This window comes from Canis lupus, chromosome 16, assembly GCF_048164855.1.
Source record: "Canis lupus baileyi chromosome 16, mCanLup2.hap1, whole genome shotgun sequence".
Taxonomy (NCBI): Eukaryota; Metazoa; Chordata; class Mammalia; order Carnivora; family Canidae; genus Canis; species Canis lupus.
The window spans coordinates 50,660,229-50,672,502 of record NC_132853.1 but is presented as its reverse complement, the minus strand read 5'-3'; the positions used below and the strand labels follow the sequence as shown (position 1 = coordinate 50,672,502).

The 12,274-nt window shown below is 34.9% G+C and overlaps 1 protein-coding gene across 1 annotated transcript in view; it reads left to right on the top strand.

The window, feature by feature from the left end:
* Window positions 1-12,274, top strand: part of EFCAB13 (EF-hand calcium binding domain 13) — a 70,978-nt gene that overhangs the window by 20,791 nt on the left and 37,913 nt on the right. Inside the window, 5 exon segments of the mRNA XM_072782145.1 lie at window positions 2,418-2,440; window positions 2,442-2,553; window positions 8,245-8,316; window positions 10,041-10,042; window positions 11,355-11,847. Of these exon segments, the coding sequence (XP_072638246.1) occupies window positions 2,418-2,440; window positions 2,442-2,553; window positions 8,245-8,316; window positions 10,041-10,042; window positions 11,355-11,847 (702 nt within the window).

Sequence of the window (12,274 nt, the reverse complement as noted above, 5' to 3'; positions counted from 1 at the left end):
TGATGCCTTTGTAAGGTATAATTAGTTGTCAATTATTAGGTAGAAGAGAACCAGAGAGATTCTATGTGTGCATTGGGGCATGCTTTCAAAACTCAGATAGTTTTCAACTCTTCTTTAGCTTTCACTTCCTGCTCCTGTGTATCCGCAGGGTAAACTAGAGGTGAGAGTTCAGGAACTGCTGAGGCTTTCCTGGGTATGGCCTTATCTATGTGTGTGGCCATCCAGATGCTCAAGAATATGTTAGAATTCAAAGCCCTCTATGGACATCTCATTTCTCAGATTTTCCTTTTAAGCTTGTTTGCTAGCCTATTGTTTGCTGTTTTTATTGATTTGGAAATAGACCCATGACATCTTTTTGAGTGGAAAGACAGTGGACTTAATATGTACTGTTTCATTTGGGTGAAATATTCACAATCATTGATGTGCATAAAGAGAGATAGAAAGATACATGAGTAGGATGTTAATCAAAATGCATCATTTTTTTCATACTCTTAGATGGGAAATTTGTTGTTGCTTTTATCTTTATTCTCGATGAACAGTTGTGGGTTTGACTTTATAAAATTAGTAGGTCATTGTAGAAACAGCAATAGCATCGAAGAGCAAGGACTTCAGAATATGACTTTTTTGTTGTTTTTTGTTTCAAGTTTTACTTAAATTCTAGTTAGTTAACATACAGTATAATATTGGTTTTAGGAGTAGAATTTAGTGATTCATCATTTACATATAACACTCAGTGCTTGCTTCAGTTGCTACTCACCGCTTGAAGCAGTCATAATGTTAACTAATTGCCTCTGATTGTTTTTGATGAGTACTCCTGGGGAAAAGATTCTGCATTGGGCAAGCTTTGAGTCAAGTCAAATAAGGACAGCTTTACAAGTAGGGTCTTCCAGGGAACCACCAGTTCTTAAGGCATGGGACCTTGAAGAAGTTCCAACCTCATTCTTCTGTATTGGCTGTCAGGCTGCTGTTTTTCATTATTGTAGGCTCTTAGTTTTCAGTTTCTGGGAAGCTGGGATGGTGAGATGGGAATATGGCAAGTTAAAATGCCACAAAGTTTACTATTACTGAGATTCCAGCATTTTTCTTGAAAAAACACTCCTTGGATTGCTGTAAGCCTTTGATTTATATCCAGAATTTTGAAAACAATTGATTCTGACAATTTTTGCCAGTGTTCTCATTACTTTTATGGAGGCAAGGATTCTCAGAGGTACTTCCTCTGCCACTTTTGCCCACTTGATCAATAATTACTAATTGAATGAATGAATAATGAATGCCCAGTTCTTCCTCCCTGACTGTGCAAATCAATACCTTTTGGATCATTATGCTTCTTATATCCTGCATTCCAAGAAAATGTGGTCTGACTATAAAATTATTTGCTTTCTAGAATTGCTTGTGGGAATTATGTTTCCTTATCAAATTAAGAGATGCGGTGGTCTGAGGAGCACTTAAATTTAGCACTAGGACCAGATATCAATCTGTTTAGATTTTAAGAAAGACATTTGTTTAGGGAAAATTCTCTCATTAATATGAATATTTTCTTTTAACTATGTTCTTTCCAATTCATTTTTGATACTAAGGACTGTTAGCATAAGAAAATGAAGTTTAAAAAAAAAGAAAATGAAGTTTCTATGGAGAAATAGAAGACCTTTTATAGTGGTTAACCTGTTGTTAAACTTTTTGTAATATGGTAAAAAACCTAAAGAGAAATTTTGCATCTACTCCATTCTTCTCTCTTTTATACTATTTTTTCTAAATTACATTTTTAAGCAATTAATGATACCCTCAAATTTTGTATTAAGCAGCCTTGCTCTTACGGATTATACCACTGGTGGTAAGAAATTATTTTAGTTAAAAGTTTTACCTAAGAGATTAATATAGTATAATGAGAGAACCCATACCTTTTATTTATTTTTTAAAAGATTATTTATTTATTTATTTGTTCATGAGAGACACACACACAGAGAGAGAGAGAGAGAGAGAGAGAGGCAGAGACATAGGCAGAGGGAGAAGCAGGCTTCACACAGGGAGCCTAATGTGGCACTCAGTCCTGGGACTCCAGGATCATGCCCTGGGCCGAAGACGGGTGCTAAACCACTGAGCCACCCAGGCATCCCAAACCCATACCTTTTAGTACAATGCCCATAGCTTTTAGCACAATGCGTGGCATATGAATAGCATTCAATAAACACCAGTTATTATTGCTAATATTATATCAGTAGGGGTAATAGAAAAAATTACATTTTATACTAGGAATGTGCTGAGAATTGGGCAAATGCCTATTTATAGGTAAATTTTTAGAAAATTCTATGCCTTTGTAAAGTTATTTTCCATTGGTGGGTTATTGACACAAAATCAGCTCCTCCAAGAAAAGCTATTCATTCTCATGGTAAAATAACTTCTTTGTTGTATTTTTGCAGCATTCCAGAATGCCCTGAAGATTTTTCTGTAGGATAAAAAGTGGTCGAGTTGCAATTGATGAACTGGCTGCTGTTTTGAATAGCCCTGTAATCCCTGAAACTTTTCAGGAAGTGATAAAACATGCTAGTATAGACAGTGAGTTATTTGAATTCGTGTGTGTGTGTGTATGTGTGTGTGTATAGTGTGTGTGTATCTATATCTATATCTTGGATATCAGTTTCTGATTGATCCTTTATTTCTCCTCCTTTTTCTTCTTGATACTTGCCTTTTGCCATCATCACTGCTTACTGATGTCTGTGGTAAGAGATAGTCTAGGAAAATTAGATGAGAAATTTCTAAAATTGTTATATTTGGTATGTTTGGTAAAAATCTAAGAGAAAAATGGATTTATTTTCTTTTCAAACTTAACCTCTTTTCCAAAAATCACTTTCTTATCTGTGTAGAGATGGTTTCTGTAGTGTCAAGGGCATTGGCTTTACAAGTTAGGAGACCTATATTTTTTGAATTTTAAATTTTATCAGATAGCTTTGATTACACAATGCTTCTTATACTTTTCAGTTATTCTCCACAAAATGTAGATTTCGTTTAAACATTATAAATATATTTAACAGATGTTTTGTATTACATGTTTACATGTCACCAGAGGGTGTCTGATAATAATAGACTGATAAATGATTGATTCATTGGTTATCCATTCATTTAATGAGTCAGATAGTCATTTAATATCTATTGTGCTTGGAACTGTGCTAAGTAATACACAGATGAATAGAACACACTTGTTTTTCCAAAGGAGCTCACATTCTAGTGTGGAAAGAATTAAATAAAATGAAAATTATAATGTGTAGCAAATACTATTATAGAATGTAGATAGGCTGCAAATGTATCCTGGAAACACCATGGAAAGATTACTAGAAGTTGTGAGTCTGAGCTAAATCTTGAAGGATCAGTAGGGGTTAGTTGGTTGAAGGTGGTATGAAGAGTAAAAATATTTGAGACTGAGGGAGTAGTTTGTATAAATATGGCAGAAAAATAATCAGACATGACATATTTTTCATTGGGCTTCCACTGTTTTTTGTCATTTGTTAGTGGTAGCTTTTTAGTAGGCCTTTGGTTGCTAAAATGTGCTGTGAATATAGAACCAAACTGCATGGATTTTTTTTTTTTTTTTTAAGAGTGAGAGGAGAGAGAAGGGCAGAGAGAGAATCTTATACTGGCTCCACAACCAGCACAGAGCCCAATGCTGGGGGTCAGTCTCACAACCCTGAAATCAAGACCTGAGCTGAAATCAAGAGTTGATTGCTTAACCAACTGAGCTACCCAGGTATTCCAGGCTGTATGGTTTTACTAGGTAGTCATTTATGGTTCTGTGTGAGTAGACAGAAGTGGGGGAATGTTCTGAGACATGAGATGTCCATAAAACAGGGACTTTAAAGATTAATCTAAGCTATATTATTAAATAGCCTTTACGGCATGTTCTACCAGAAGCAGAGAAATCATATATGAGATCACTGTAGCACTTTTTTTTTTTTTTTTTTTTTGACAGGGAAACAGGGAATTCCAGTCTGGAATTCTAGGCCTTCTATTTTATTTGGGGAGCTAAACTGAAGGGTTATGCTAATTTCATAGGATTGCTGTAGGAATTAAATATAAACATTTATTATTGTGAATAGTGTCATTTATTATCTAGAATAGTGTCAAGAAATGTGAAGCAGAAACCTGAGAATTATCCTTGACAACTCTGTTGTCATAATGCAATCATTATGAATTGCTATTATTTAAAATTCCTAGATGTCTCTTAAATTTATTTTCCAATATTCCTACTTTAGTCCAAGTTACCATAATCTTTCCTTAGGACCATCAGTGTTCCTCCTAACAAGTCCACCCATATCTGGTCTTTCCTCCTTTACACTGTAGCCAGAATAATCTTTTGAAAACACACATCTCATCATGTTACCTCTGTGCATAAAAATCTAATACTTCTTGGGATAAAGAACCCTTTAACATTCCATTCAGGGCTTTGCAATAGCTGTCCTTTACCATAGGTCTCCAGCTTTTTTGCAGACCACATTTTATTTTGGTTACTGTGCCTTCATGGATATTCAGTAGTATACCAATGCCTCCTCTTGCCATAGCCTTTGCATATGTTCTTTTCTTTCCCTGGAACATTCTGCTCCTACTAGTTAGTTCCTACTTATACTTTAGATTTAAACTTAACTCTATAGGGAAGTTTCTATGACTTCTCTTAACTAGGTCAAATTCTCGTATTATATACTCTCACAGCACTAGCTATAGTTGCAATTTTTATTTCTTACTGTTTTCTTTTTTCCTTTTTTTCCTCTTATTGTTTTATTAAGATTTGTATCTCAAATAAAACTAAGCAGATATCATGTCTACTTTTGCTCATATTGTATCCTTAGTACCTACTAGTGCTTATGGTACATATTAACTACTCAACAAATATATGTTGAATGAGTTAATAACTCTCACCCTTTACTCCATCTCCTCTAACCAGGGAGAACAAGATATCTTCATTTTGTCATTTTTATAAGCTGGTTGTGACTTAAGGTAAAATTCCTCATAGGGAACGTCCTTGTTCTTTTGGCTAGGAAAATCATTTTAATAGGTTTGTTTGATTATGGGAGTTAAAACCTGTTGGGAGACACCTAGTTTGAGCAGAAAGGTAAAGGGAAGGTGAAAGTACAAGGTAAGGTGAAGTACTCTATATAAGCAAACAACAGGAACTTAGAATACAACAGTGGTGGCTAACTGGTAGCTGGAGAAAGAAGACTGAGGGAAGCTAAGAGTGGATGGGGGTCCTGCAATCAGTAAAGAGCGGCTACAGAACTCTAGGACAATAGTATGTAGTTGCTTGCTGTGCTATAAAGAACTCCCTTGGGCAGCCCAGGTGGCTTGGTGGTTTAGCGGCGCCTTCAGCCCAGGGTGTGATCCTGGAGACCCAGGATCGAGTCCCACATCAGGCTCCCTGCATGGAGCCTGCTTCTCCCTCTGCTTGTGTCTCTGCCTCTCTCTCTTTCTCTCTGTGTGTCTCTCATGAATAAATAAATAAAATCTTTAAGAAAAAAGAAAAGAACTCCCTTACTCCCATTAATCGCAAGTTACCTAGTAAAAGTTGGCCTTGTGTTAGTAGTGTTGATAGGTAGATTTAAAGGAAAAAGGTCTGGGGATCACTGGATGGCTCAGCGGTTTAGTGCCTGCCTTGGGCCTAGGGCATGATCCTGGAGCCCCTGCATGGAGCCTGCTTCTCCCTCTGCCTGTGTCTCTGCCTATCTCTCTCTCTGTCTCTCATGAATAAATAAATAAAATCTTTTTTTTTTTTTTTAAAGAAAAAGATCTGTAGGTTCTGTGCTAGGTAGGCTTGGGGTGGAGAGAATATAGCAGAGAGAGATTGAATGTGGTAATATGAGTGAGATCAAGAGTCCAGGGGAATAGAAAAAACAAAAATCAACCACAAGAGTATAAAACACTCAGGAATTCTCAAATTTTGATGGGAGTGTTGATTTATGTTCCTGTAGTGTATGGTTTGGGTTCTGAACTATTTTATTTAAATATTAAAGGAAAGGACAACCCCAGAATGCCAAAAGTTTTGGATTACCCAGGTAAGAGACGTGGATTCTTCTATGACAGAATTTTGAAGTAAGGAGTGATATAACTCGGTTATCCCTAGTAGAAGGCATAGCACTCTCTTATAGGTTTTAACAACTTGTTTTGTATTTGGTTTGTGTTTTTTTGGCATAATAATGATACATGGAGAGTATGTTCATCTTTATGAGTATTCATAAAGAAGAGGAAAGAATTATGCCATTGGAATTTGCAAGAAGTCCAACAAGTATTTCCTTTATTAAGATATGGCAGGAGGAATATGGAAAATAACTTGATGACAGTTGTGGGAGTATCAGATAGTTTTGGTTTCTGAAGTGGGATATTGGTACAGTAGTTTTTTCTCTCATGGTGATTAGTGATCTGATCATTGAACTGAGTGAAAAGTAGTGACTAGCATAATTTTTGATAGAGTGGTTTTTGATATTGTGGAGCTATTGTAAAGATTACAGAAATGTAGTATTAATAGTCACTCAACACCTTCAAAGTGGTGTTGCCTTGAATATGACTTTGATGATTCGGATAATTTTTCCACACTAGGTATTTATATTTTTCAGGTTGAATTTCCTCCAGAAGTACCATATATGAGTGGGAGGCTGTTTTGAACTTCCCTTACAAAATAAATGGTGCCTATAACTATACTGATTGCCTCACTCTCAACCAGGAATTATTCATTAAGGTTTTGATAAGCCACATAGGGGCCAAAATAGTAATTTCAGATTTTGTAATGTTTATTTGGCTACAGGTTCTATTTAAATAGAAAATATTTGTTTGGCACATTTGTGATAAGTATCTATGATTGCGTAGAAGCAAGGAGTAAATTTTGAGCAAGAGCTAGTGAATCTATAAATAGTTGGCAACCGCATTCTCACTGGTTGATGCTGGACCTCTTTCCAGAGAAGGGAGTCTTCTAAGTGGAGAGCAGACATAAACAAGTTATGGCCTTCCCCACTGGATTAATTTATGTATGGTCCAACAGAATATTTTTCACTGATCAAGAGTTTGAGGGCTGAAACCTTGAATTATTTTAGGACTTAAGCTATGATCTAAGAACTTGAGACATGGAATCAATAAGTGCCAGGAGTTCACTGGAGAGACTAAGTGGGGTGTTAGGACCATAATCGAAGAGAATTAGGTTAAATATTGAGGAAATAAAAAACAGAATGTAAGAAGCAGTTCCTAATCAGAAGACAACTTGACATCAATTGGTCTAGCACTTCTTTGAATGCTAGACAGGTCAAATACTTAACCTTGCTTTGCAGTAATTGAAAAACCTGCACCTGACATAGTTTGCCAATTTTCAAGACTCAGAATGAATCAAACTTAACACTAAAACTATATTATATATAATTCTTCTTTGACTCAGAAGGCAAACTTATAAACTTGCATCTTTTATTTTCAGGGTCTTCACTCATGCATATAATAGAACAGTTGATTTCTTATGCATAGACTAAAGAATAAACCTAGTATTTTTATAAGTAGATAAGTCAACTCCTGGTCTTTTTCACTTTGCATGTCAAGGAAAGTCAAATATTTGGAGGCAAGAAGTAGTGGGAAAAGCATTTTCTGCCTCTGTTTACAATTGGGAATGATGTTATTTAAGGTTACTGCCTCTGAACCCATCCTCCGTCCTGCCCTGTCCAAGAAGGAAAATGGTCTTAGATGCAAGGGCAAGAATGATAGAAGTTACCATTATGAGAGTGCTGGGCACATATAAAGTGCTAAGTCAGTGGTTTTCTGCTGTCCACAAGGTAGACATTGCATTATTCTTCAGTCTATTTTACTCATTCAAAAATAATTTCTAAGTGTTGGGAAGTGGATATTTTGCTAGGCATTGGTGAAACAAATGACACATCCTCTGCTCTTGAAGAGCTCATGATCTAGTGAGGAAATTCCACCTATGGAAAACTCTCCAGAAACTATTTATTAAATATTATCCTGATTTTACCTAGCTTTGGGGCTTAAAATGTGACTTAATTTCTTTTGATGGAAAACTCTTTTATTAAGGAGAAAAGAAAATAATGGTCTTAGTCTTATGTTTCAGTGTGTACTGAGTTATTAACTCACAATTCCAGATATTATTCAAAACCTGTAATAGCTGGCCCTCCACTCATCCTTCCAAACATTTTTGTGTTGTTTTTATATTATAATAGGATGAAAGTAATTTTTGTGTTCAAAAAAGAAATACAAAATTTGAACTTATTACAGGTAACCACAGGGCGGATATTAGAGATATTGTATTTACTTTGGATGAACTACAGCACCAGTATGAGGATTTTTGTAAGTGAGCTCTTGATGCTAAACAAATTTTGTTTATAAATAAATTGTCTTTAAATTAAGCCCTAATTTATAGGTTCTCTAGAATCATTGCTCTAACTCTCAAATTAGGGAAATAAAAAGGTTAATACTCTAAATATACCTAATTAAAATTGGTTATACAACTATCTTATGATTTTTTACTTTTATCTTTCCCTTAATATTTTGCAACACAAAGTAAACTTCAAAACAAAGTAGTAAACTGAAAAAAGATAATATTTGCAATTTGTGGGTCATTCTGACATCCTGACATTGACAGTTAAAAAAAAATTTCTTTTTAAGATTTTATTTATTTATTCATGAGAGACACAGAGAGAGAGAGGTAGAGACACAGGCAGAGGGAGAGACACAGAGAGAGAGAGAGGTAGAGACACAGGCAGAGGGAGAAGCTCCATGCAGGGAGGCCGACGTGGGACTCAATCCCAGGTCTCCAGGATCAGGCTCTGGGCTGAAGGCAGCGCTAAACCACCTAGCCACCCGGGCTGCCCAACAGTTAAAAAATTTTTAGTACATTCTTCACTATCATTCATGATTTAGTTCAGTTTTTCTTCATTAAGTATGTTTTTTAAATCTCTTCCTATTGCACATCATGACATTCCTTATTCTTTAAATCTCTTCCTATTGCACATCATGACATTCCTTATTCTTTCCAGATATCCTTTCATCAAGATTATTTATGTATATAATTTTACTACAAATAAAGCACTCTCTCACCTGATCCTTTCCTCAGCTTCTCCAAAAAACAAACATTTTAAATGTTTTAATGATTACTTGATAGTTGCTTAGTGACTGTAAATAACATATTTGTATTGTTACTTGTTGATTTTTAAAATTTGGGGTAGATGTAGTGAAGTTCCTAAAATGAAAAATAGGAATTTAGCTCTGTTTCATCTTCCCTGTCCCCACCACAACCACTTACTCTTCATATACTTACCCATGCTGCCAATATAGTTATATGGTAATTTGATTAAGTTTTAATTCAATGTTTATGCTAAAATGTTTATGTAAACACTACTCATAGCTGAGCCATTTAGTAGGTATCTTGTGATTACTTTCCCTTTTTTAAAAAAAAAGATTTTATTTATTTATTCATAGAGACAGAGAGGCAGACACAGGCAGAGGAAGAAGCAGGCATCACACAGAGAGCCTGCCGTGGGACTTGATCCAGGTTCTCCAGGATCACACCCTGGGCTGCAGGCGGCACTAAACTGCTGCACCACCGGGGCTGCCCTACTTTCCCTTTTTTGTGCAAACCTTTCCCTCTTTGAATTAATAATAGTCTTATTTATTTGCTTGATTTTAAATATTGTATTTATTTATTTGTTTATTTAAAGAGGGAGATGAGGGAGAAGGGCAGAGGAAAAGGGGGAGAGAATTCTAAGCAGGCTCCATACCCAGCATGGAGTATAAAGTGGGGCTCGATTTTATGACCCTGAGATCATGACCTGAGCCAAAATCAACCTGCTTCTAAGGCAGCATTCTTTGGATGAGTTTACTGGATGCCCCATGTATTATGAGATCTTTCCGCTCTGGCTAATGGGATCATAAATCATTCTCAATTATCAGTGAGCTATAGGAATTGTTCTACCTACAATTTCCTGGTAATTTTTTCCATGTCCTTGAGTAGTATCTTCTCATGTATGTGCAAATTAATACTCAAAGAGTTAATGGTAATCTCCAGAACTCAGCAGTTCTCTCTTTTTTGGCACTCTACTCCCACATTTTAGACTCTGGCCTTATTGGTCTCTTATCTCTGTTTCCTCTACTCATTCAAACCAGCGGGCTCTATTCAGGTTTTACTTTTCCTATGCTACAGTTAGAAACTCCTTCTAAAAAAAAGAAAAAGAAAAAGAAACTCCTTCTAGACAGTAAGCTGATACAGCTGTAGGATTCCCAGCTGGTTTGTTTCTCTTTTTTAAAGGATTACTTAGTCCTATGCTGCTTATTGTCCAATGCCTGAAAATGATTTTTTTCACATAACTTATCCAATTTTTTAGTTATTTAAGGTTTGAGGATAAAGTTGTTCCCTATCACATTGTCTTAGTCCAAAGCAGAAGTGTCAAAGATTTTATCTTATTTTTTTACCCATTCACTCGCCTGTTTCTTTTTGATAGATCTTAGAGATGATTTCTAAACTTTTTACTCTTAAAACTAATACAATGTTATATGTCAACTTAAAAAAAAGAATTAATTTCAGAAAAGCATTTCCAGACATTTAGAATCCAAATATTTTCCTTTACTTGTTCATTCTAACACAAACTAAACTAAGAAACTTTCTATTTTCTCTAAGTGAAATGACTTCATAGTCAAGATTTTACTGCTACTCTATTGAAGTTTCTTGTTTTTCTTTGATTTTATAACATCTTGATCTCATAGGGTTGTTTTGAGGATCAAATATTATAACACTTGAAATACTTTTAAATGTGTTATTCAAATATAACGTACTATTCAGAGCCATCAAGCGGACTTTATAATTGAAGCTCCAGTGGGACATTGTATTAATATTTTTCTAAAGATTTTATTTTATATATAAAGCTATTTTTCCCTCACAACTACTAAGTATCTTTAGAAGAGTAAATATTTGTACTCTGATTTAAAGATAAAAATTTCCCCACTACAACTTCCTTGTAGTTTGGTATGCTCATAACTAAGGGATTTGTAGCTGTATTGACATATCAGCCTATTATCTTTCAAAATTGGCAAAGAGTGGGGAATGAGAACTATGTGCTTTAGGAACCTATCGCTTTGATTTAGTGTAATTTTAGGATGGAAGAATTTAAATATATCAAACCAGAAGATTATATTTAACCTAGTCAATATATTATTGTTCATTTTTGGTTTTCATTTCTGTTTTTTTTTTACATGTTAACTTTGTTTTATTTATTTAAGCAATTGATAATTTCTTGAATAGTTTTCATGAGAACTTAGTTAATATTTTTAAAAAACTATTTCAAATTGTACAGGTAAATTAAACAATTAAATATGTTTCTCTTGCTTAGCAGTTACGGAATGGTCAAGCCCTGGACAAATCTACTTCTAACAGAAAGTTATCAAATATATCAGAATGCTATCTACAATATAGGAAGAAAAACATTTTATCTTCCAGACCATTTGAACCATCATTATTCCCAAAGTTAAGTAGAAAACACCTCCAATACCATAAAATTGTAGAGGATAATGATTACCTTGAATTTAGAAGATCAAAAAATCCTTTGCAAATAAAAAAATTCCTAAGTGAGGTTGATAGCAGCAATATAGGATTCCAGGAACTATATTCAAAGGATGGCATAAGCTTTAAGAAAAGTTCAGAGAAGATTGAAATTCATGACTCAAAGTCTATACCACATAACTTGAAGAGTATTACAAGCCTCAAAAAGTCTCTGGATAAAAGTGATACATTTAGTATCCCCAAACTTCAGAAGCCAACTGTGAGAAGGCATTCCAGCCCCCTAAAACAGGTTTCATCAAAGGAAAAAACTGCAATGAATGCTCTGGGTTAGTATCATGTATGTAAGTCAAAATCTAGGTCCTTGAATTCTTGAATCATCAGAGAAACATACTGAATCAATCAGTTATTAGATAATTGTATGCATTTCAATTGTCAGTACTTTTGAGTAACCATGACTTCTGGTCTGTAGGCCAACGCATATAAACTGTGGTTTTGGTGATTGTGCCTTTCCAGATGCTCCCTTTTTCAGATGCCTAACTTTGACCAAGAAGCTGATTCAGTGATTAATTGGACTCACTCAAGTTCAAGAAAAGAGAGGACCTGTAGTCTTTTGGAAATGCTTATTTTACAGTTTATTTAACCAAGTATGTAAGAAGTCTATGTGAAATTTTTGCTCAGATTCCATAACTTAAATATATGCTATCCATATCCAGTATAATATAATAATACTTCAGATATTATTTCTTATGGATG